The 26,265-nt window shown below is 38.3% G+C and overlaps 3 protein-coding genes across 7 annotated transcripts in view; 1 reads left to right on the forward strand and 2 right to left on the reverse strand.

The window, feature by feature from the left end:
- Positions 1-26,265, reverse strand: part of LOC105390807 (nucleolar protein 58) — a 46,311-nt gene that overhangs the window by 8,380 nt on the left and 11,666 nt on the right. The gene's annotated exons all lie outside the window — the stretch shown is intronic.
- Positions 294-17,627, forward strand: LOC105390793 (pancreatic lipase-related protein 2). Of its 3 annotated transcripts, XR_005254558.2 has the most exons (9): positions 295-980; positions 2,138-2,237; positions 3,083-3,231; positions 5,694-5,760; positions 6,831-7,018; positions 7,568-7,786; positions 12,084-12,237; positions 12,608-12,761; positions 17,423-17,627. XR_005254558.2 is itself a non-coding variant. In XM_038116832.2 (8 exons), exons 1-8 carry the CDS (start codon positions 938-940, stop codon positions 17,484-17,486), a joined length of 984 nt encoding a protein of 327 aa, XP_037972760.2. In that variant the 5' UTR covers positions 294-937; the 3' UTR covers positions 17,487-17,627. The 3 variants fall into 3 exon arrangements, 2 of the variants coding, with proteins under 2 accessions (XP_037972760.2, XP_037972759.2); XM_038116832.2 differs by lacking the exon at positions 12,084-12,237 and having other exon boundaries at positions 294-980; XM_038116831.2 differs by lacking the exon at positions 12,608-12,761 and having other exon boundaries at positions 296-980.
- On the reverse strand, positions 17,620-25,403 carry LOC105387887 (malate dehydrogenase, mitochondrial). Of its 3 annotated transcripts, none has more exons than XM_011558685.3 (7): positions 24,975-25,401; positions 24,682-24,889; positions 22,807-22,954; positions 21,401-21,586; positions 19,670-19,870; positions 18,961-19,166; positions 17,620-18,022 (listed from the first exon to the last, which is right to left on the reverse strand). In XM_011558685.3, exons 1-7 carry the CDS (start codon positions 25,261-25,263, stop codon positions 17,767-17,769), a joined length of 1,494 nt encoding a protein of 497 aa, XP_011556987.3. In that variant the 5' UTR covers positions 25,264-25,401; the 3' UTR covers positions 17,620-17,766. The 3 variants fall into 3 exon arrangements, with proteins under 3 accessions (XP_011556987.3, XP_048479224.1, XP_011556988.3); XM_011558686.3 differs by lacking the exon at positions 17,620-18,022 and adding an exon at positions 18,295-18,632 and having other exon boundaries at positions 24,975-25,403; XM_048623267.1 differs by lacking the exon at positions 19,670-19,870 and having other exon boundaries at positions 24,975-25,403.

The raw sequence follows: 26,265 nt of genomic DNA on the forward strand, positions 1-26,265 counted from the left end.
CAGTGAATACAATATACGGTAGGAAGTTAGGAACCTAAGTCAATTGCTGCGAAATTGCTCCATTTATCTATTTGTGTAATATTTTTAACGAATGTGTTGTAATAATGTAGTCAAAATGCGGGCTGCTATTTTATCTATTTTAGTTGTTACCTAAAAATATTGCAAAACATTTACCAGTTTACTAATCGATTATAAACCCTAATTTACCCTGCAATGTCTTTGTCATTGATGTTTACGCAATCTATTATTGCACTCGGACCTAGATGGATAGCGCGCTAAATTTTGCCAGTCGCTCTAAGAATCGCGAATCGATAACAATGGCTTGGAAAACAGTTTTTATAATGGCGTGCTTAGCAAATAATAAAAAAATCGAGATATTATTGAACTTGATTTGACATGAGGTCAAAGTCGGAGCCTTGTGGTTAGTGCGTTACCGTACCATCTCTACTACAATGGTGTAGTTATACCTGTTATATCTACATAGTTAAGATGTAGGTATGAGTATAAGTTTAACGTAAGGGTTTCCGTGTTATCACTTGTTAGCGAGTGTTTGTTAGAGACTACCGACTGAGCCGATCGGAAGTCTTACGGCACACTTAGGTACATATATCCTGGCCAACCCTTACTGCTACTCTACCCGTACTCTAGTAGCCTACACAGCAAAAAAGCCTAATAAAACTGCTGACTATTTAAAACCGAGTTTGCTCCACTTTTGACCGGGCGGTTAATCAAAATACAGCGGCGGGACGGAAAGTTTATAACGAGGAGCGGTAGTTATTGTGCAGGCGGCCATTGTACGCAACCCGGGACCTCGTTATGGGAAGAAAATGCACCGTCGCGTTTTGTGTGACACTGTGAATTTGTGACGGCAAGTTTTGTGACGCAAAGTGGATTTTTTCTACGGTTCCTTCGTGCTCTTCTGGATTTCGCCGCTGAAATGGCGTTGGCTGAAGCTTGCACTCTTATGAGATTCTTTGTGGGTAAGTTTAACTTTATAGAGTTAACTAAGATCTGTCAGTTATAATAGTAAATATGAAAATAGTTATTAAATTCAAGTCTTGAAAATAGAACAGAATTTTTGAGTTTTGTTTTACGAGCCAAAGTTTAAACGTAGCACCTACTAGTAATTATAAATCTTGGATTATTTCATAAACTGACAGTTTTATATCTAGCAGAATTTTGTTATGAAATGCAGTGCTGTGTCATCGATTATTATCAAAAGCAAATGGCAGGATTCGACTTTTTGCGCCACCACGATTTGGTTGTAGGTACTTATACATTTATGATGATTTTAAATAAATAATAATTTACTTAAGTGCATAGATATTATAACTTTTTTAACAAAAATGACTCCAAAAAATTTATTAATCCAATTGCAGAGTTTTGTAGCATCATCATCATCATCATCAGCCAATAATCATTTACTGCTAGACATAGGCCTCTCCCAATGAGTTTTGAGCAATATGAAGAGCAGTGGGTCATAAACGAAGCAACATTTAAAAATGAATAATATTTTACATTTAGTAGCCTCGTCAGTTTGCTCTTAACTGACACTAATAAGTGTTAATTTATTCTCCAAATTCAGATGGCAACATCGATATGTGTCAAAACTGACACCTGTGACACTTTGTTCCCGCAATTAGCACATTTAAAACAAATTTAAAATAACATAGTTCTAAAAATATGAATAAATAAATAGTAATGTGACAAGTCTCTACAGATGTCAAATATTGTATGAGAAAGATGTAATACTTCTTCTATTCTTGCTTAGCTAAATTACATAAAACTATGAATGTTAAAATTATGAATTATTTTCATTGAAAAGGTACTTACTATTTATACAGCTGTTGCATTTTTAAAGTTGGATTGGAAAGGATTACATTTATGCAGCCCATTGTATTCAATATTATGAAATAGTAGGTACAGAAATAAACTAGCGACAGAAACAGCAATCTAAATAAAGTTCCACTCCCCTCAAATAGTTTTGCAATTTTCGCAGCTATTTATAAAGCTCTTTCACTTTCATCCAACACTGAGAAAAATCCATGAATTAAATATGCCCATTCATTAGGAAACTCGGTCAGTCAATTCTACCGTGAAATCGTGGATTTATTTCAAAGTAAACGCTGTCTTGCAGGTGTCACCGAGGTGTGTTTCATGTCTGCCCCAGTAGGGGACTGCAGCTACTGTTGTCCAAGAAACGACGCATTGGATATCATTTACAAACTGTTTACAAGGTAAGATTTAACAGACTATGAAAGTTCATAGTTATAAAAGTATCACACTCTTAAGTAATTAGACTTTGTTGGGATAGTCAATAAGTTTATAAATGTCAATAATTATATTTATTATTATTATTTATAAAATTATTACTTTTACAAATTATAAGCCAAAAGTCTGGTGTCTTCTATAGGTACATTTAAAAATATAAATGATTGTTAAGACAGATTATGCGTGATAGAAGTAGTTTGTTTACTCATCGTTTGTAACATTGTTTTAACAATAGTTGATGGTATCTGTGCTAAGATTCCCACGGGTGTCAGTGACTGTCATAATCATAATAGAATGAGTTTCAAAAGTAAAGAATAACACAATCATTTAATGAAATTAGTGCCTGTATCAACATGTATGGATAGAAGTAACTTTAATGATAACTATCATGCTGTTACTACAATATTTATGTTGTTATTTTTGTATATTATACGATTGGATACCTACTGAAGTAGAGCAGAAATTAAAACCAAGAGTTACTCCACTAGTAACACCATTTTTTAATAGCCAGAGAAAAGTTATCTGGGGAATAAGTCTGATGCTATCGCGTCTGAATTGAATGTTTGTAAGACAGTGACAGCTACAATTTTATTCTTCAGATAACATTTAAGTATCTGACTATTTTTATTCTTTCTATTTCCTATCAATTTGGTTGTCTGGAAGAGATTACTTTTAGTAATAAGGCCGCCGATTGTGCTATTTATTTTCTTTTCATGTTTGTAATACTGTTTCTGTTTGTGTGCAATAAAGAGTATTTTATCTTTATCTTATTGAAAAATCAGCCCTTATAGGTATATATTTATGTTTCCAGGTCCAACCCAACAGAATTCCAAGTGATAGTTCCCGGTAACCTGCGGAAGCTGGAGACGACCAACTTCAACCAGTCGGCGCCCACCGTCATCTACCTGATGGGCTTCTCGGAGGCCACCACCGGGCCCAGCACCACCACTATAAGGGATGGTAAGTGTTGTGTTATATGTATAAGTGATGGTTCGATTCCCGGCTGGGGCAGATATTTGTTTAAACACAGATATTTGTTCTCGGGTCTTGGATGTGCCCGCCCCGTATTACAGGGACTAACATAACACTGGCGAAAAGTGGGTGCAGCAATGCACCTCTGCCTACCCCGCAAGGGAGTACATTAGTACAAGGTGTGAGTGTTTGTAAAGAATTCAGACTCAGACAGAACTCCCGCACAGAGAAGAACCCACTTTGGTTAATTAATCAATATTTTATTACCAAAGTTCAGGGCAGCCTTACAACTTATTTTTTATGGAGGAAGTTTCAAGCCAATATAATATATTATATGCTAGGTCTTCTTTTGTTGAAAATGAATTGGTTGATTAATGTACTTACTATAAAATATTAAGTTATATAATACTATAATAAAATATTAAGTTATAATTATAATAACCAGTCATTTCAATCCCTATACTTAAATATGCCGTCATCAATAGCAGGAAATGTTTATATTGAAGGGAAAAGACAAGCTAATAGGTAATTAATTTTTCTATTTGATAAAGTATGACGAGATTGATGAGTAAAAGATAACCTGTTATTTATGCTACTTAGATGAATATTTTTATGTAAGGTTAATTAACATTAGGTCCGTTGTAAACTGATTGTAATGAATAATGATCAATCACTTATCTGTAATTACTAGTAGTATCATGATTAGTTATTTGGGTTTGTAGGTAAAATAGATGATTGCTAATGCAATTTGAGCATTCCTACTTACTGTCAGTATGAATTACGAACTAAATATTTTAAAATCATTATTATAATGGTATATTACCGATTGAATAGTGTAGTACTGAATAAAAGAAAAAACAAAATAATTTTGAGATTGAATAAAGCTTCGAACACATTTTAATCATTAAATTCATAAGATTCTATTTTAAGTTATGTTGGGAAAGTCATAAGTGTTTTATTTGGTCATTCTTAATGATTAATTTAACTTCAACTACTTAATTGTAGAGACTAAATTCAGCATTCATTAAATACCGTTGAAACATAAAACCAGTATAACAACTCACTTCACTTACGTGTACATTTTACTGGCCATTGGTCACTGTGGTAGTTTTTATGATTAATCTACTGGAATATTTATTGGTTTTTATATATCTTATGAATATAATATGTTAGAGGATGGAATGTTGAAGAACCGGTATAGGTTTTGATAATAGATAGATAGATAATATTATACAATGCTAATTGATCATTAACTTATATCTTTTTATAATGGTATCAAAGAGGAACAAACAACAATTCCTTTTAACAAAAACACTGGTAGGAAGCAGTAAACAACGTACATAAACAGTTTTTTAAACTGGCTTGGTTAATATTTTAAAAATAACTACGAATAACGAACTTTTTATAAAGTAATAAAAACATGTCAATACATTGAAGTTCGAAGTTCAATTCAATTTCAATGCGTTTACTTTCATAAGCTGATGTAGTAGGTATATACATACTTAGGTAGGTACCTACATATCCTTAATTTTACATTTGGAATTCTTTATTTTCACGAGTCTAACGTTGTGTCTCCTGCTGGCAAATAGTCTCAGTTGGCGGCTCACTCAGAAAAAATCGGCGTTTACTTTTACGTTTTGTGGCAAACTGAAACCATTACATCGCTAACTATCTCGGTGGCAAACTGCAGCCCGTCTAGTACAGGTTTGATAGTTTATCGAAAACTATAAAAGTTAACGTTTTCTCGCATACAAAGTGGCGCCCCTAGCGGAAACTATCTTTAAACTTTTGACAGATAATGTATGAAGATGACAAAAGGAAACCTAAACTTGTTTCGTTTTCAAAAATTGCATTACCCGTACTAGAGGGTCTAAAAACTAGAGACGCAGCCGTATACCAAAGAGCTTACGAAGCTACGGTTGCTACGCCGTCACTATATCAGGATAGCTGGGGCCCTACAGATGCTACGGCGCAGCGTAGCAATATAGGGGAAAACAAAACTACTCATATAAACAAAAGTTTTATATATGGTCATCAAGGTATAATTTTCGAAGATTTTAAGTTTTATTGTATCAGTTCAGAACAGTACTAAGTAGGTACACCTTTATTATCCCTAAGATTACGAGATTGCTTTGTTCTCGAATTTGTATAATAAGGAAAAACGTATTATCATAATATATTGTCGATAAGATCAATTTTAACCAACACACTTTGATAAAAGGTCGGTTTAATAGTGTGTGTATAGTGTAATTTTTTGTGTATGTATAACTAACATTAGGTTAAGATAAATGTAATACTAACACTTTTTTGGATCGTTGGTCCGTAATAAACGTTTAATAATAATAGTTAAAAAATCAGCATAGTGTCAGAGCAAGACAGAATTATAATTTAATCTAAGCCTGAGCGCAGTGCCTGAGGCCATTTGTTACTTACAGTTTTATTTGTTTCAGCGTATTTGTCCACTGGGGAGTACAACTTCATATCAGTGGATTGGTCCCGCCTTATAGCTGGTCCATGGTAAGTTGGTTTTATAATAGTAGGTATTCTTTTAGTAGTTGTTAATGTAACATAATTTTTTTTTTCTTTTCTCTAAAAAAGGTGTGCATTTTAGGTTTTAATAAAGTTACTGTCTGCCTACTGGTTACTCACGGCACAGGCTTAGCCTAGTGTGAGAACCCCAGCTACCATAGTTTTTTTAATCTGGTCCAAATAATTTATAACTGTTTTATATTATGATTCATAATATTTATAAAGACAACCTGTGTAAATTTTTTGGTTAAATAAACATTTTTTCATTTTCCACTTACTTTAATAGTTGTAAGTAAGTATGCGCTCTTCCCCGTATCACTTAGGTATTCCGCAGAGGTGCAGCTTGAGCTCTCCCATGGAAAACTGCTACAAACTGCCCGACTTAATGTTAAAATACTGGCCGTGTGTGTTTCGGGCTGCGCTTTAAGCCTTTATTTATGGCTCGATGGCCTCTCGCCAATGGCGGCAGATTTATGAGATGGGCCGCGAATTTTTGCGATCGTATTTTGTTAAAACTTCATTTATTTAAACAAAATGGTGAGTGGTGAATAGCGAAATAGATCAAAATAATAGCCTCAAATGCCGCAATGCTACGCCTACGGACAAAACAATATTTCCTATATATAAACGACCTAACCGATGATAATGCATTTACAGTCATTCACACCCCCAAAAATAAAACCCTTCTTCTTCAGAAAACTCATTTCATTCTGCTAGGCACGTATACAGTACAAGACCTACCAGCTACCTACATTGGGCACTACACTCTATCCCGAATTCGCAGAACGAACAGTCGGTTTATAAGAGGCTTGCACGCGTCACTGTGATACACGAATCTTTACTTTCTGTCCACACACATAGAGTCGAACTTGCGAATATCACGAAGACGCATGCAAGCCTCTTGTAAACTGACAGTAGGGGGGTTTAACAGAAGTTTCGGATCGCTGTTGCACGACAGCTCTCGTTCGATCGTTTTTGGTCAGTATAGAGTAACCCTCCAGGTCTTTCTATTCTTCGGGGGCTACTTCCACTGTCTTCAACCGCTCTTTCATTCCTAGGTACGTGTCAGCAGTGCAGAACACGCGCTACATGGGGGTCCGGCTGGCCAAGTTCATCCAGTTCCTGTCTCGCGCGGGGGTGCCCCCGGGTTCCGTGCATGTGGTGGGGTTCTCTCTGGGCGCTGAGGCCGCCGGGTTCACGGGCAAGGCCTTGAGGGAACAAGGGGTGCGGTTGGGCAGGATCACTGGTGAGAGGTTTTACTGGGCTCTTTTTGAATGTTATGTTTTAGTGGTGGGATGTGGAAAGCCCAGGAGTGTTATGGCGCTCCATATTTGAACTTACATAATACATATTTTTCAACTCAGGGTTTTATTTGCTTGTACTACTTATAAAGCGACAAATTATAAAATTGCTTATTTATGCATGAAATCAAAACATAATAATATGCATTGCATTGTTCCCAAAGCATGCAATCATAATTATAATTCAAATTATATATACGATTTCATTCACTTTTCGAAAACGTACGATACGAAATGTTACTTGCTAATTAAAAGAGACTCTATAAACAAGCTCAGCCTAGTGTGGACTTCTAGATCTGTGACTTCACTGAATTTTCATGCTATCACCAAATGTCATCAGTTAGTATCCTGGACGACTTGTACCCAAGGGCTTTAATTGTATCTTGTACCATCTTTTATTTCTCACTCTATGATTTTCCATTGCCTATGCTTACATTGTGTGTAAATAATCATTTTTTATTTAATTTTGAAACTCTACCCTATAATTTCCGCAGGGTTGGACCCAGCCTACCCCGGCTACAAGTTGGCCAACAGCGACGGCCACCTATCCAAGGGTGACGCCCAGTTTGTGGACGTACTGCACTCCAACCCAGGTATCTTCGGCTTCCCGGAGGCGCTCGGAGACGTCGACTTCTACCCCAACCCCGGCTCCTACATCCAGCGCGGCTGCTGGCTCGACCAGCTCGTCAAGAATCGGGAGGTCGGGTACATTTGTAAGTATATTTCTATTGTACTTATACACCACGAACAGGCATAAGCAGCGTGGGACGCCCTCCTCCCCGCTGGACTGACGACCTTAGGCGGGTGGCGGGTAGTGGTTGGATGAGGAAGGCCGAGGACCGAGTGTTGTGGCGCTCCTTGGGAGAGGCCTATGTCCAGCAGTGGATGATTATTGGCTGATGATGATGATGATGACTTATACACAGTGTAAGACCGACCGATATATTAATATACTGATTACACCTACCGAGTAGAATGGTTAGACAGTATCCTCGGCCGATCTTCGACCAATGAACGGCTAACTCGGCCGAGGATACCGTCTCGCCACTCTACTCGGTAGGTGTAACAAGGGTAATACTGATATTTTCGTTATTATGATAGGATTAAGCAGATATCGGCAGAGGTGGTGCTGCTCTTTGTTCTCACTTTAACACCTGTCCAACCGTCTGTATAAGTAACATTGAAAAGTTTGATCTGAAATCATCAAGGGTAGAATGGACGAGGTGTCCTGAAAGAATTAAATTACTTAGAGCTGAGCTTTTTACCGGAATAAAACACCAAAACTGAAATCCTTCATGATATTATTTATTTAACTGTGCACCCGTTTTTCGTATAGTATGAACTTCATGAACAACATTCTACGCAGATGACCTTGCACTAACTTCGCAACACAAGAGCTTTGAGGAGGTTGAGGCTGACCTCACCGTAGCTCTTAATAGTTTAAGTGCCTACTACAAGGAAAACTCCCTCAAGCCTAACCCATCAAAAACAGAATCTTGCGCTTTCCATCTTCGCAACAATCAAGCGGGACGTAAACTTGATATCACGTGGCAGGGGGTGCCGATTGCTCATAATAGTCTCCCTAAATACCTGGGTATTACCCTGGACAGGTCACTCACCTATCGCAAGAACTGTGAAAATGTCAAAAAGAAGGTACACTCCCGCAACAACATTCTACAGCGCCTTACAACCACAAAGTGGGGAGCCTCACCACAGGTGCTGCGGACGTCTGGACTGGCGCTTGCGTTCTCCGTAGGAGAATATGCGTGTCCAGTATGGGGCCGATCTGCCCACGCCAAACTGGTGGATACTGCACTTAATGAAACGTGCCGAATTATAACTGGTTGTTTAAAACCGACTCCGGTACAGATGCTTTATCCACTGGCTGGCATAGCGCCCCCGGACGTCCGCAGGACTGTGGCAAGTTCCGCAGAAAGGGCCAAAATGGACGACACACGACATCCCATGCATGGCTTCATCCCTGCGCCGCAAAGACTGCCAAGCCGACGCAGCTTTATGAAATGTGTTGATCCACTGAACACTAGCCAAGCGCAAGCGAGGTGTGCTCTCTGGCGTCAAAAAGTGTCCCTTCCAACCCCATTTGTGCAGCCGTCAGAGAACCTCCCACCTGGACATAAATTGCCTTGGGAGACCTGGAAGTCTTTAAACCGACTTCGAACACAGGTCGGTCGTAGTAAGGACAATATGGCTAGGTGGGGATTCACGGATGCACAAAATCTGAACTGCTTGTGTGAAGCGCCACAAACTATGGTGCACCTCACTTCATGCCCCGCGTGTCCCTACACCTGTACGCGGGAAGAGCTCATGACCGCTACCAGCGGTGCAGTATCAGTGGCCCAGTTCTGGGCATGTATTATTTAGCGACTTTGTTCGTTTGTCGTCGACACGATAAGAAGAATGAACAACATGGTTTTTTTGGTTAGACGTCGAAAATAAATTTCACAGGCGGCGAGGCCGTAATAAGACCACAAACATCTACTTTTACCGCTACACCTGAGAATGTACTTTGTTAAAGGAAAAAATCCCGTATATTTACGGAAAGGGGCTTATTCGCGGTAATAACCTCTATAACTATGTATGTATGTATATGTATAATATTATGTCCATGTTTATCTGGAAGCCGCAGAGTTTTGGAGCGACCGATCGATACTGTGTGACGTCACTAGGATACAGTAGGGAAGGAGGGGAGGGTGTATTTCACAATGCAATTGTATTTGCAAAAGCAATTAATTCGAAACTTGTTCTAAACTGTTTATTGTTACGTATGAGGGAACTTACTAATTAAGTACATAAGTAATATGAGTTCTTAGGTGTAGGGGTGTCAGGTAAGTAATGGTCTTTTCATAATAGTTGTTACTGTTATGCATATAATACCACAACTTCGTTATAACATACAGTATTTATAAAAAAATATTTAGCTAGTCAAAGATACTGAGTAGTTGTATATTATAGGAACTTTATTCCTAAAGCGGTACTGCGCAAATTCTGTCGACCGTCCCTAATACCATAGTGTCTCCATTCCTCAGCAGAATCAGGGCCGAATTTATTTCCTGCTGACATTTTGCGCCGCAACAACGCCGCACGCATTATGCCTGTAACGGCTACGAAAGCTCCCTCGTAGCGCTTTTGCTACGAAATTCTGGGAACATTTTTATGAAAGCGGATTTTTGTTATGAGGATTCTGTTTTTATATGCTCGGTACTTATTAATAGAATAGGTATATTTGATCAAATGCTGTTTATGACAATACAACAAGCTAAACTTTACAAAATTTATTTTATTATGTGAATTACAGTTAAATATACTTGAATAGGTATTCTTGTACAAGCACTTGTAAAGTTGCAAACCATCATGACGAGCAAAACTAAGTAGGTTATGACTTGGAATTCATGTAAGTAAATGTAAAATGATGTTCTTAATAACGCTAACCACACTCGGGACTGGAAACCGCACAGTAACTCAGCGAACAAACGATACGGATGCCCTTGCCGTGAACTAGACATGTAATACTGTGACACAGTACTCAGAGATAATCTAGCGAAGCCACGCGACCACTACCTACAAGGTTTTAGTGCTTTTGTTTGTGGCTTGGCTAGCAAGTTTCAAAATGCATTTAATGTAAAATTATACTCCTCAAATATTTAACTAATGCTATAAAGGAGAAAAACAAATGTCCGGTCCAAGTAAAATCGATGGGTTAAGGTCATTCATTACGTGAAGGTCAGATTTTTGCAAAGGTTTTTCAGACAAAAATAAATAAATTTCCGTGTCCGTGAAATTGAATGTATGTGAAAACAGTTTCATGAAAATGGATCAAGGTCTCTACGGGAAACGGTTACGAGTGTATAAGCTTATCACATACCCTACAAATGAATGAGATATTATAGGGATATCAAAAATAACTTAAAACTAGGGCCACATTTGTATAATACATTTCAAAGAAAATATTCTACTTAATAAATGTTAAGTCAAACTAGCGCTGAGCGCTATAGCCGCTGAGGTTACGATACGCAGATCACACGAATAAATTATGTACTAACCCCCGTATCAGTATTTCATTAATAGAAGACCTTTCTTTCATGAACCATATGTATTCATTGATAGCAAAATAACCGTTAGCGTTTGAACCAGATAGATGCGGACCCCTGGGGACAGGCCCCTCTTGGCTAAAATCCAAGAGTTCAACGTCAAAAGCAGGTGCTACGATTTTGCTCCCATTTTAATTTGATATCAAAAACATCACTTTATTATTATGTGACGATATCAGTAGTCGCAGATTAATAGCTCTTAGATAAGTAGGTAGCAAATTTCAGTTTTTTGTGTGTGTTTATTACTGTTTATCTTATAGGTATTAATTAGGTAATGACAAGTGGATATTTCATGATGTTGAAAATTGTACCACACTTTCTTTCTTCTAGAAACATGACCTAAGAAACTAACGTTTGTTCGTCAAAATTCGGTATCTTTAAACTGTGTATTGGTTGCCAAAGCCAATACTTTGGTTAATTAGACAGGAAGCCGAGGTGTTGCCGTGAGTTGCTGAGCTGGTTCTAAGTAGGTTAAGCCGTGAATATTATGGCTTATTTTATTATACGCGGGAATAATTTTCTGATACAAGGTGAGATAAGCCCTTTACAGTACTCGTACGTCTATTGACCGGGGTAAAGAGATCTAAACGATAAATATGTATGTACTGAAGATGGGGAATTACTACTATTATCTTATAACTATTTAAAAATCCTTAGGGACGAGAGCACTTCACGGGACGGAAAATATTCTAAGGCGAAGCGAAGCTCGTAGAAGAAATGTTTTGTATTTTATAACTTTACTAGCTGGTCAGCTATAAAATACGAAACCATTCTTATGTATAAATCTGGTTAAACTGCGTATAGATAGGTACCTTATTTTACCAAATCAAGACCTGTTTTAACTTCTAGCTTAGATTAAACAATACTCCTAGGCAGTGTCTATGTTATTTTGATTTCCCAGACGGCTGCAGTCACAACCGCGCGTGGCGGCTCTACGCAGAGACCATCCGCAATCCGCGGGGCTTCCCCGCCACGCTCTGCCGCGATTGGACGTCCGCTACTCGCTCCTGCCAGTTCCACACTGACGGCTACATGGGCTTCGGAGCGAAACCTCCGTGAGTTGTGTCGTGCCTCTCACTTGCACTTGTCACCACTTGCACGGGTGTGAGAGATAAATAACAGAATCACTCATCTTCATTGAACTATTTAAAAGCTGGAAGTCTGGAACTGGTATGTGTAGTTGGAGTCCAATCACGAGACGAGTGTTTTGTGTAGTCGGTATATAGTAGGCAAACGCGGTGGCTGCAGCCAACATGGAAAATATAATAACATAAACACAGGAAGCCGTTAACTTCCTTATTGTATAGTATCCGTTTGAAATTTAAAAAGCTTTTAGGAAAAATGGTTGTACAATCGTATCAGTGGTAAAATATCTGACAATAGGCGGCTGAGGCGTTAACATGGTGAGTGTTTATGGTATTCCAGTCGGCTGCAGTCACAACCGCGCGTGGCGGCTCTACGCTGAGACCGTCCGCAACCCGCGCGGCTTCCCCGCCACGCTCTGCCGCGATTGGACGTCCGCTACTCACTCGTGTGACTTCCACACTGACGGCTACATGGGCTTTGGAGCGAGGCCTCCGTAAGTTCAATTTCATATTTTATTAAACTTCCATCTGATCGAGAGAAGTTTTTAAGTTTGACTTCTAGATCTGTGTCCATCTTGTCACTGTGTAGCTTCAAGGAAGCGTATTTTTTGCCAATATTTCATGGAGACTAGTTATAATATTTACAGGATGAAAATAACTCATATACTATATCTTATTGATTAAATTAAGGCTAATGATGGGAACGATCTTATTAATAATTATATAAATTAAAGGTCACGCGTGCTCGTTGTATCTTTCCATCTATTCTAGACAAATAATGAGAAGAACAACAGGGGTCGATGTTCTAATAACATTAAGGCTTTTATGGAACACCCTTGTAAGGACCAATAAAATTGCTTGACATTATAGAGCAAACGAACCTTTGCACAAAGGTCGACGTCGAATCATTTCGATAAAGTATATAAAATATATATACAATACGTGCACATCTTCCTGAAAACTCGAAGCTGCATGGTTAGTTTTGATACCACGTACCCAATGCAAACCGTGTGCACATATTATGTAGGTATTATACGTATAAGAACTGCAGTATCATGCAGTATTCTTACATAACATGACGGAGGACTATTCTATTGGTCCATTTCAGGTAATGAATCCAGTTAGTAAATGATATGTGGTCAAAGTCACGATGATCAATTACCGTAAGCATAGATGATGTTAAGCCTCAGATTTAAGTGAATCGCAGTTCTTTTGTTATGCTCACAAATTACATAGTAGGTTTTCTACGGGTCAATTAGGCTTGCATTAGGTACCCATCATAGCAAGCAATACTCAGTTACATAAAATAATATGCAGCTTAGTAATGGCAATCTAAAGTAAATTCATAGGTTTTGGTACCATAATTAGTAATATGTTTTTTTCAGCTACGTAGAGTTTGATAGAATAGAATAGAGATACTGAAACGATTTAGCTCGATTAGCACGATTATTGGGACCATGTAGCTTCTCAGTTTTATGATCTACCATTTAATGTATGCTATTTTAGGAGTATACATATTTACCTACCTTGGATTATCCGGGAATAATATGAGGATCCTTATGTGCGTGAGCCAATTGATAGATAAGGCCATTTTCCAGGCCACGATAGGCTTGTCGCAATAGGTAATAAAGATAAATCGCTTTTCGTATATGGGCAGTTCTTCTTTTTAACCTACATAAAAGTGTCTCCATCAGTTGTGAAGAAAAAATCATGAGTTTTACAAATATTTATTTATTCATTTATATTTCAACGTGCATTGTACTAAAAACACAACGGCTGTGCACGTTTACAAAAATATAAATTTATATTTTTGTATTTAAAATTACGTTACAGAGTGGTAATTCCGCGTGACAGAGGTGTATTTCATACAAATCTTGGCTGTCTCCCGTCACTTCATCCTGCGTATATTCCATAATGTTACAAAAAATATATATGACGACATAAAATATAAAAAAAATATTTAAACTCCAGAAGATATTACCTATTTAGTAAAACAAAATATATATTTTTAAATTATTTCTGAAATATTTAAAAAAATTGTTGAAAATTTGTCTCTTACTACCTAATGTTTTAGTAGTTACATTCTGTCACATAGGTTGCCATTTAAAATATTTGTTTGAGCCACTCGTCCTTATTGCCATCGATCAGAGTTTAAGGTCTACTTTTCCCCTCGGTAAGATTTCCCCTTTGAGATCCAGACGCCGCGTATCGGCCACCCGCAAAGTGTGACAGGAGGTGCGTGGGTTTATTCGGCGACAGCTTCGTCACGTAGGTAAATGTTAAAATAAAATACAATTAAATTATTATTTTGTTATTTACTCATTGGTAATAACAATTACTTTGCAATCAACATGTGAATATTACACTTTATGTTACTGTTTAAATGCTAATCGACTTTGCAACACATTTTACTCCTCTGTCACACGACAAATCTGTCACATTCTTACCAAACACTCCAACCTGAGGATATTCATCAAAGAAAAATTAAAGAGAAACTACAAATTTTGGTTAAAGTACGAAGCGAAAGGAACGTCCAATACACTTGCGCTGCAGTAATAAAAAGTTTCGTTAGTGAAAAGGGTAATTTCGTGCTATTGTTCTCAAGAACAGGCGATGAATGTGGTAGACTGTTTAATATGGTGGAGAATGATTTATCGGATGTTTGATGATAACATTAAAGTCCTTTCAGCTTCTAAGGTAATTAAAAAAGGAAAAAGTATTTTTTTCAAGTTCTAAGGGCCACTGTTGTATTTTCGAAATATGGCTGATTAAAACTTTAACAAATTACGTAATTTTTCGTAATTTTACTTAAATTTTATGTTATCGAAAATATTATTTGTGCAGATAAACATTATTTTATGTACTTGGAACAAATTTGTCCTTTAAGTTCCTGAAATACGGATATTTCACTCTCCAGAGGTTCTCAAGTGTGATTTCATTAGTTATACTAATAATAAAGGTATCTCCAGGTAATTTTTTGACTTACTTGAAACCATAATGATTTATATGTAAGTTACTAAATTATTATTTTTAAATAAAAATGTTTTATTCCAAAACGCTGCTGCATATTTAATAGAATAACAACTCTGTCACATTGTTTACCACTCTGTAACGATGGGTGTCTCCTGGTAGTCAACTTATTTTTGGTCGTTTACATGTTATGTTATAAATAGTGCAACTTTGGAAAAATCATATTAAATTTAGTCATTGATGTTAATGTCTATGCTGTTAATTTTTGACTGTAATTAGTAGCGGAAAAATATTTATAGCAAAAACAAGCTTCATTTTAGCTGAAATTGTGACAGAGTGGTAATAACTACTTAATAAATATTTTGTTATTACTAAAAATCCATTCCTTCATATGTTTTCTAAAATGGTATTTTGTTTATTAACGTATCAAAAAAGTTTCATTTTAATCGACGAAGACTATTTCGTTAAAATAAAATAAAAGATTCTGTGACGAAGGTGTAATTTTCTTTGCCTTATCCACGTGTTATGTTCTGAAAATCTTGAAAAAATACTTAAACTTCGCGGCCAACCACCTTTTTCGATAGAATAGAAATGTAGCTATCATAAAAATTATAAGAGTTCACCAAAAAGCTAAAGTTATTTTTTTCAAATTCGGGATAATTTTTTATCCATTATGTAGGTTAAAAAGAAGAACTGCCCATATACGGTTATTGATATTATTATTATTATTTAATCCTTTATTGCACAAATATATAAATAAGTGTACAAAGGGTGGACTTAATGCTAAAAGCATTTTCTACCAGTCAACCCACAGGAAGTACAGGAGAAATAATGTTAAAGGTGTGCAAAAAAAAAGAGAAAAAAAAAAGAAAGAAATTGCAATGTCACTCAATTATTGTACCTAACAATAAATAGAATACATAAATAGAAATAATATAATAAAAAACTATAAATATATACTTGTATAAATAGAATACACAAATAGAAATAATATAATAATAAACTATAATATATACTTCTATAAATATATACCGAAGAAATAGATTAATATATTAATATATTATTAATATCATTTACATTAGGTTCAGGATAGGCTGTCATACTTGCTGAGGTAGTGAGCACGAGTTAAGCGTTTAAACACGTTGCGGGAAGGGGCTTTTCTAATATTGTCAGGAAGATCGTTCCAAAGTCGTACAGCTGTAACCGCAAAGGAATCAGACATAAAGCCAGAGCGGAAGGAGGGCAAAGCTAAAAGCAAATTGTGAGAGGAGCGAAGCTGCCTGGAGTGGGTATCTGAAAGAAATTGGAACATTGACTTAAGATAGGGGGGAGTATTAGGCTCGTGGAGGACAGAGAAAAGAAGACAAAGGATACGCAAGTTCCTACGATCGCGAATGGGAAGCCATTTTAGTTTTGAGCGGTACTGAGACACGTGATCATATTTACGGAGCCCAAAAACAAAACGAATGCAGGTGTTCAGTAAGCGTTCAAGCTTACTGAGTAGTGCTTCAGTCAGGTCCAGGTAGCACACATCCGCATAGTCTATAATGGGTAGAAGGAGAGAATTAACTAAAGCGAGTTTAGTGTGCTGCGGAAGGAAATTTTTCATGCGAAGAAGGGAGTGGAGAGAGGCGTAAATTTTGCGGGACACTTTGTCCAGCTGTGGTTCCCAACTCAGGTTTTGGTCAATCATCAGGCCAAGATCAGTAACAGTTGGAGAGAAAGGTACCACTCTACCATCATATTTAACTGGCGGCACAGCAGCATAGTCCAGACCTGATAATAGCCGTGAACCCCCTACGATTATGGCTTGACATTTGCTGGGATTAACGGAGATGCCGAAGTTTCGAGACCATTGAAGTATCTGCTCGAGATCACCGTTCACCCCAGCAATGCCCGCGTCTAGCTCATCAAGCTTGATAGGGACCATTAACAGTCTATTTATAGTTCGGAATAAGGATTCGAGAGATGTTAGGCATCCGTCCATCCATCAATTTATTATTATAAATTAATATCTACCGAAACTGGTAGGTATAATAAAGAACCTACTTCGAAGTTTGGAAAATACAAAATGAATGAGTGGTTGATAATAAAATATACGATATGTTTTCTATTAAGTATATTAATTTCTATTGATAGAAATATTAGGCCCGATTTAGGCTGATTATGAAATATTTATTTTCAGGATGCAGGGCAAGATGTATCTACTGACAAATGAAAAGCCACCCTACGCCCGAAATGGACCTTAAATTTAATAACCTTCATAATCTTGTAAATATGTAATCGTTATAAATTATGTCGGTAGTTAATAGCTTAGTTTTAGTGCCAGTGTAACGTTCCTGTGATATTTATTTATACCAAATAGAAATAAAAACCAAGGGCTGTATAAATATTTGGTTTTATTACAGTTACACATTTTACGCTTTTTTTGTTTTGCAGACAGCATCATATTTTTATTCATCTTTACAATTCACTTAACCATTTCAAAAATTCACATAAACTTGCAGAATAGCACCTAAATATTTAAATTCATGTTAAAGTATTCATGCAGTTGTATAGTCGGTCGTAATGTTTGACTTGGAACCAGCTAAGCCTGGTCCCTTGTTGTCCCTTGGAGTGCGTGTGGGCCAGATGCCCGTTGTACCAGGAAAGTGTCATCTCCACGTTCTGTGTGAGCTTGTCGAGGGCCAGAGCCAACTGGTCCATCTCCATGGAAGACATTCTTGGGAACTCTGATTTGAGGAATACTCCAGAAGAGTTGAGCAGCACGCTCACGGCTCGAAAGCTGCAGGAAATACGTCAGAGTATTTAATAAGTGTTTGAAATATTGGCGTCGAGTAAGTATAGTTGAACTAAATACTTGCTTCGTGACTCTTATTATTACGGAATCTGGTTTACGGTAAATGGAGAGCTGAAAACTATCTTGTTTTATACGCTATTTTACATATAAATCTATTTAAAGTTCTCCGTACTTATGTCAGTAATAAACCTAATCACGGATTTTGTTCCCTAATTCGTAAACAGAGAGACCAAAACATTTTTAATAAAAATACATAATATTATAATCACAAACTTTATTACGAACGGCAAAAACAATAACTTCAAAAACAGCACAACAATTTCATCACAAGGTCAATCACAATCAAACAACTGTGTAGGCGCAGTCGTCGAACCGCTCGTAGTGTCGCGGCGAGAAGAAGAACTCAACCTTCGATCTGTCCAGTCTGGGGCTGGAACTCAGGTACTTGGAGTGCCACTCCTGCACCCAGCACAGCCTCACACTGAGGTCCTGCATCGCCAGGCCCAACCATTCCGTCTCATGGACGTTCATCTTGGGAAGCCCTGGATTCTTCCGGATCCCTGTGCCACCCAGCAGTACCGAGTTCGCAATGAATCTGCAGGCAGAAGAATTGACTTTATCTTCTGGTGCTAGTGTTGTGGTTGCTTCTGACTTGAGAACGTTTCACTTATGCACTTTTTAGTAACCATACAAAATCACGTATACTTTGACAGAAAACCCGAAAAGGTCGCATAAGTTCTGCCGGTTTTGAGGATTGATATGCTATGCCTCTGGCTGATACTCTAGCCTATAGTCTGACGGGCCCCGTATCAGGAAAAACAGCGAATGGTATGGAGGGGTCTGAAGAGGGAGTATCATATGAAATCCTTCAACAAAACGTATTGTTTTTTTTCAACCGACAAAAACGAGGGAGGCCAGCTCACCGGCAAGGAGAGATGACTTGCGAGGGGTCCGCCTCGACGAACCCCGTGACCTTGGAGACGTCGTTGCAGAGCAGAGCGTGCGCCACCTTGAGCACCAGCCCGGCGACCGCGTGCGCCTCGCTCAGGTCCGCGGCGCGGGCGCAGCAGTCGGGGTTAGTGGGACGAGACGACGCGCGAACCGCGTCAGTTAGCATTTGGGCGTTGCGCTGCAAAGGTCGGTGAACAGGGACCAAACTCAATAGTGTCTCAAAACTCTTCTATCAGTCTTAAAAATTTTGATGGTGCAAAATAAAGAATTTAATCCGTTTCGGATTAAATTCTTTATTTTAAAATTGTCTTGTTGACATTCTAATGGATAATGGAGAGATGAGCGTGGTGTAGAAACAATGGGGATTAATGGGTGTAGGTGTGTTGGTGACATCGTATCGTAGGCGAGGGATGACTTCGTTCATGAAAGGATAATAATGTTTAAGTATAATACGTGTGTGGGTGTGTGTCTTTTAAGCCTGCTTTGTTATCCATTGTGAACTCACAATGGCATTATCTAGGTCCCTAAGTAGTATCCGTAACTAAAGATTCCACGTGTTATTGAAGGTAGATGTATAGAGTATATGTGGGATGAAAGTGGGATGTGATATTCTCAAGTTTCTCTGTTTCTTTTACGATCTCGTCTTTTTCAACTAAAAACAATTCAATAAAATATAAGTACCTCTGAAAAGTCAAAATATTCAACCGCCTTGGAAAAAAGGGGAACTAGAGATTCTCCTTCGGTGCCCCCCACGCAGGGCACTCTGATGTATTTGGGCTCTAGGCTGAGAGCCCGCGCCGCGATGCTGCTGGCTCTCATCTCTGGCACCGCCAGAGAGCCAAGCAGCTTCCGGGGGTCATACCAGTTGGTCTCTTTTAGAGTCTATAGGAGAAAAATTAAAACGTTATGTTACTGAAAAAGAAATAAAATGTTGACATGAATGGATGGAAAGAAATGAATGATGTCTAAATAAAAAGGAAACCAAATAATGAAGAAATGTAGACATAAAAATGCGTATCACGGCGTATGAATTGAGAAATAATCTACAAGTATAATGACACTAAGAATAGCGTATCAAAAGGCGAGACCATTCCGTTCAAGTCTGTCGCAGCCTGTGACGGAATGCGAAAGAAAGAAGCCGCATTTTCCAGATCTCGTAATTCGAAATGTCTGGCATTTTTACGGGAAAAAGACGGTTAATTCCTAAGATATACATGACGTATTCGCTCGCGCCATTACACCGAAACACGGCCGTAGACCGGCAGAATTACCGAGGCCAATGGGCAAACATAGTCCAAATGGTGTGTTGACGACTCGCCCATTCGACTTTATTGCGTCTTATTTCTCGCCGTTTTTTACGTTCCAGCCTGCCCTTTTAGCGAGATCGAATATTGTACCTTTGCGTCAAATACAATCGTAACTTTATTACTAGTATGAAAGGCCTAAATATGATGTTGTTGGCAGACAAAGCGATCACATATCGCAAGGGGAAGTACAATTATACGCGCCAGGGAGCACGACCTGAATGTTTCAAGCTCTGACAAATAGCTGGGAGAATGGGACCCGCCTACGTCGACTTAACTCGAGCTCGCGTCGGCCTGAAAATATTGCTCGTATTGCGGTAGGGACTTGTAATGAGAGTTTGTTGAACTGGAGACTGTGGTTCGGTTTGGTTGAAACGCATCGACAGCACTGTTATAATAATTTTGTGACGAGCATTTATATTTGTTTAGATATTGTTTGGTACCGGTCCGATAAATATAGGGAAAATAATTCAGATTAAGTCCTGCATAAATGGATATTAGCTAGCTTTAGAGTACCTAAGGACTGTAGGTCGATGACGATGAAGATAACAAAGAATGTAGTAAGTAGGTTATACCTATACATAGTATAACAATGAAAAGCGTTTCCACAAATGCCTACCCAGAGCGGGCATTTGATGGGAATGAAAATAAAATATAAAAACTGCATTCAAGAAAATGCCAAGTCTTTTTAAAATATACTAAGACGCGCTCTAAGAAAACTGCAAGAAAGAGTGCAGGCAAGCGTAATTAAAGTAAAATATGCTTGGAGAGACATTTCTGAGCTGGACTTGTCGCTTGATTAAATTGAATTAAGAAACGTGTTATGGCACTGGTACTTTATTTTAATGTTAAAGCGGTATCAATTTATATCGTAGGATACTATTGGTTTTATTGCCGACAGGAATCTGTGGATATGAGTTTCGTTTATATTGGTACAATAATGGCGAAGTCTTTAACCTTATTTATGAACCTTAGCATAGTGCTGGGAAAATAAAATCGAGAATATATGAGCTACTTATACGTTTATAATTTTACCCTTTTAACCCTATGGGTTAATCTACACTAACCTAACCTACATCATAAAACAAAAACCACGACAATTCGTAACCTCTGCAACTAGGGGCACCATGCAATCGATCGGGGAAGCACAGACTATGACGAAGGCTGACGGACACTGCGCCGCGATGACGTCAGCATATCTCTTCACCGTCGGAGCCTGGCACAGGAACCGCTGCTCAATAGCCAGCTCCGGAGTCATGTCGCCACTCTCCAGCATCAGCACTATATCTGTGTTCTGCGTTAGAAAAAGATAGGTTGAGGTTTGAGGTTGATGGCGGTGGACAGCGGTAGTTGAAAGCCGTCGTTCGAGAATTAAATGCAACAGATTTAGATCGATCGATTAAGGAAAGAAAATTATAACAATCACAAGTAGATATAGATACCACCTCATCCAAGTTACAATGCCAAAGTACATACACCTAACTGAATAACTTATAGAATAACCCGATAACATGCACATCACATAGCAAACTTCAGTCAGTAAACATGAACATGTCACGGCAGGGTTACCTAATGGAAGCTGCATTTTCGCATTTGCCAGTATGCAAAACGGTTCCTCACTTTGTCATCTAGTAGAAAATATTACAGTGAGCCAAGCCACACCAGACAGATCGGCGCCTAGGGCTGCCACTTCGACACTATGCATTTTTAATTCACGAAGACTAGAAAGATCTTCAACACGCTTTAAAGTTTGAGTGGCTTGTTTTCCTCAGGTCGTTTACCTGCTCATTACGGCTGTGTTGTGGTGAGAGTTCAAGCCAAAACCGTTTTACATTACTGCCAAGGTCGCGAAAAACTATTAGAAAATTAGAGCATGTTTGTGCTTCGTTGTCAGTCTGCACGTACCTGCCAGTATTGATTGGCTCGCGGACCGACCCGGGGTCGACGCCACCGAGCTATTACTTGCGAATAATGCGAACAAAAGAAATTACTCCTGGCAACACAGGTCTGTTTATGAAGGCACAGCTTTTAATAGGGTTTTCGATTTAGCGTTGGTTTTTTGCTTATTTGTGTCGCTAGTGAAAGTTTTAATTATTGAATTGGATAAAGTTAGTGTGGCCAGAGTTGAGATTAATATAAACGTACACAAATGTACACACGTATTTAGATTTTTCGTAATATACTTATACTACTTTTATATGTACGAAATGCAAGTGTATAATGCACTTTTCCTTTATTAATCTCAACTTTAAACTATATACTTACATAACATAAACCAACCACAATAACTATAATCGAATAAGTACTACCTACCTAATATTCTCTATCAAGATACAAAGATGACAAAGATATTCCGTCTGGCTATTATATCTGATTCACCTTGGTACCAATCCCTACACCAGATCGCCACCGACACGCTAAGAAGACGTAATCATAGATTGCTGTGCCCGTCAGGGTTCATAATGTTCCTACCTGTGTAAAACTTATGGATGCAATGAATGATTGAGTATAGACCTGCAAGCAACTCTCGAGGTGCTGGAAGCAGGCGTAGCTGTACCCCTGCACGGAGCAGTTGGTGTCTATGGTCTGCAGGTCTTGCACCACCCGCCTCAGCTCCCGGGACCCGCTGCTGCTGTTGTCTGTGGCTTCGTAGAGACGGAGACTAGAAGGGAATGGTTGGATGAAAGGGACCGGAAGGGTAAAGGAGACGGGATGGAGTGTGTAGAGAAGTCGTGAGTTGATGTGAAATGTGAGAGATATGTGTGTAGAGTATGTATTGTATTTAAATAAATAAATGATAATGAGTACGGAGTGACCGTGATTAAATCGAATTAAGTAGCATGAAATTCAGGGCTTTACAGGATTTATACCCTAAGTACATCAAGTTAATGTCTTCAACATGCTTATGAGTAACAGAAAAAAGTGAATGTACCGCCATTGATTCATATTTCTATGAAAAATACTAGTCCGCATATAAATAAGTCACGATTTGTAATATTTCTAGGAATTCGCAAACCGTTCGAGGGAGGCGTACCGTCCACGTACCGAGTATTGATTGAGAACCTCCATAGCCATTGCAGAAGTCGATGAAGAATTCAATACAGCTTTAAAACGTTCGTCCACAAGTCATTCTTCTAAATTGAACCATCATTCCGAGGAACCATGTTGATAAGAAGTACCATGTCCGTGTTGAACAGTAAAGTGTTCATACAAAGAAAGAGGGATGTGAATCTAAATAGATAACATTAATGTCCTCGACTTTCCCAAGTTACAATGCAATAAACTGTATGCGATAAACCTGATACGAACCTTGAAAGGAGTCACGGAGCAAACTCATAAAATCTGGACTCGCTCCATTTTTTATGTCCGCCGAATCCATGTAATGGTCGACCTAACTCAGGGCCCGTAAAACTTTGATGAATGCGTTGACATTATGAAATTGAATAGAACCATGGCACACCTGAGGCCGGCCTCGCGCGAAACTTTTTATCAGAAAACCTTGAAACACCCATAAAATTATGAGAAAAGTAAACTTTCGTACAACTCAAAAATAGGTAAGTACGTATATTAAGCTTTTATTTATGAGGAAAACAATGAAAATGATTAACAACCTCCGCTCATTTGATTAAGCGAAGGTGAAATTCAAATCAGTGCTATCAAACGGCAAAGATTGCTACGGACAGGCTTCACACCTCATTGCCTCAAATGTGTAATAAACTTGAACAGGTTTTCCCCAGTGACGTCATTGACCTGAGCTTAAATGCTTTGAAAAATCGAGCGGTACCGGGAAATCCAGGTGTGGCGAGGAATTAATGGAGGCTTTTTATAGACTGTTCAGGCGTTGGCGGTGCGTGGGCATACGACATTTTAATTATTTATACAAACTTGAAAACCTTTAAAGTAGCGAAATATTTAAAATTACAAAGGTAGGTATATATTTTGGAAAAATGTCAAGAGAAACATTGTGAAATCATTACAAATTATTAAATGCTAGGTAACCTCTAGGATTCGATAGTCCCACATAAACTTCAAAGTAAGAGATGACGGTGAATTTAGTTTTAAAAATTCATCGCTGTCCAGCGGCGGCAGGGCCCGTACTGAGCAGAACGTAATAAATTTGAAGCAAAAGCGTACATAAAATCAGTTAGTTGTGACGCCGAAGCTATGCCTAGGAGCGGTCCCAAGAGACGACCCTGGGGAGGCCCGGCTTCATGAGTCGTGACGTCACTACATAGATGTTTCTGAGACTCGGGGGTGATTTGGGAGATGTATGTTGTGGCTTTTACGTGCCTCGAGTGTCATGATGCCTTGGTAGTTTTTAAGTGGAAACATTATGTTGTTAATGTTTTTAAAAATGTATATAACTATTTTAACTTTTCAGCTACTTACCTTTTTATTGCAGGACACTGTTTCAGTAAGAATGCAATGTACTGTCCAATGGCTGTGTCAGCACCTAGGATTGACACTTGAACCCCGGGCTTGCACTCTTTTTCCGGGCATGGTGGTTTTAACTTTTTTTTGGGTGCAGGTAAGAGAGGAATCTTTTTTTCTTCCTCGGCTGATTTTTCAGGAGGACATCGAAGTAAACGAAATGGTGCTAGCGGATTATAAAAGTAAAAGTTATAGCAAATCAGTAGATATACGGTAAATTCTGAAAATGTATGTAAAAAATAATCACATACTTCCGAAATTTGAGCCTCCTTCCAGAACTTTCAGCTTAATTTTGTGTAAAATTCCTTTTTCTTTCTTTTTTTTATCACAAGGTGGACATGGATCCTCTGGATCTTCTTTTGGTGGCAGGTCTTTTATTGCTTTAGCGCATCCATCGTCAGCACTATATTTTTTCGCATAATACCTAATAAAAACATCTCTTGATTTGGTGCCTTGTATAATGTGAGGAAGAAGCATAGATCTCATACAATTTGGAACCCATAATGACGATTTGCCTAGGTAATTTGTATAACACAACATGTCTGTTTAGTAAATTGGTTGATTTTGATAAATAGAATGCTGCTGCACTGTAATTTTATTTCATTTTTAGTAAACTATAATTATTTACGTGAACGGCTTGACATCACGAAATTATGATTGCATTTGTCTTTGTCAAACTTTCAGTCACATTTTGGCTGATTTTGGTGGATTTTGGCATTACGGGTATCTCCTCAATGTTCATTTCGGTTCCCAAAAGAGGATTTACTGTGAAGACAAAAAGCTTGAGCTTATAATTATTCTGAGGTCTCAACAGTATGTTTCTCTTGATAATGGTTGTGTGATATGTAATGAACCTGTGTGTTCGCACGTGGCGTACCTACACAGTTTTCAATATGGTCGTCATGATAATGCTAACATTTATCGTCGCCGCATCGTGGCGGATTAGACCTGACCTTAACCCGTGACTATTATCCCTCTAAGGGCGCCTTCAAATTAGTCGCTAAGTGTCGCGCGACTGCAGCGCTGCTGCAGCGATGCAGCCGCGCTGCTGTCTAAATTCCATATAAATTATTGACGCGCGACTGCAGCGCTGCTGCGGCGCTGCAGTCGCGCATCTTTTAAATTACAAAATTTATATGGATTTTGACAGCAGCGCGGCTGCAGCGCTGCTGCAGCGCTGCAGTCGCGCGACACTTAGCGACTAATTTGAAGGCGCCCTAATCCCATACTTTGTTATCCGTGAAAACCTTGAAACTGTAACAGAAGTAAGTTTGTACTTCTATTGTGTACAGTATTAGCTTAGCTACAATTTTGATGGAATACATTTTCATTTATATATTTTTGGCTAAGCGATACAAAATGAATGAGGAATGAGGTAGAAAAAATATGAGAAACTTAAATTACTTACCTAATAATAATAAGTACTTATCTAATCATATTGAGTTTGCATAAATAATATCATCGTCACTACATACTGTATACCTACACGACAAGATTCCAAGCAAACATTTTATATCATGATCGAAGAACTAAACAGTAGCA

The sequence above is a fragment of the Plutella xylostella genome, chromosome 3, assembly GCF_932276165.1.
Source record: "Plutella xylostella chromosome 3, ilPluXylo3.1, whole genome shotgun sequence".
Taxonomy (NCBI): Eukaryota; Metazoa; Arthropoda; class Insecta; order Lepidoptera; family Plutellidae; genus Plutella; species Plutella xylostella.

Coding starts and splice junctions, on each gene's coding strand:
- LOC105390793 (XM_038116832.2), top strand. CDS start 938: ATGGCGTTGGCTGAAGCTTGCACTCTTATGAGATTCTTTGTGG. Junction 981..2,137: donor TCTTATGAGATTCTTTGTGG/GTAAGTTTAACT, acceptor GCTGTCTTGCAG/GTGTCACCGAGGTGTGTTTC. Junction 12,762..17,422: donor GGCTTTGGAGCGAGGCCTCC/GTAAGTTCAATT, acceptor ATTTATTTTCAG/GATGCAGGGCAAGATGTATC.
- LOC105387887 (XM_011558685.3), bottom strand. CDS start 25,263: ATGTTGTGTTATACAAATTACCTAGGCAAATCGTCATTATGGGTTCCA. Junction 21,587..22,806: donor ACCTCGAGAGTTGCTTGCAG/GTCTATACTCAA, acceptor TTTCTAACGCAG/AACACAGATATAGTGCTGAT. Junction 19,871..21,400: donor TGGTGCCCCTAGTTGCAGAG/GTTACGAATTGT, acceptor TTTCTCCTATAG/ACTCTAAAAGAGACCAACTG.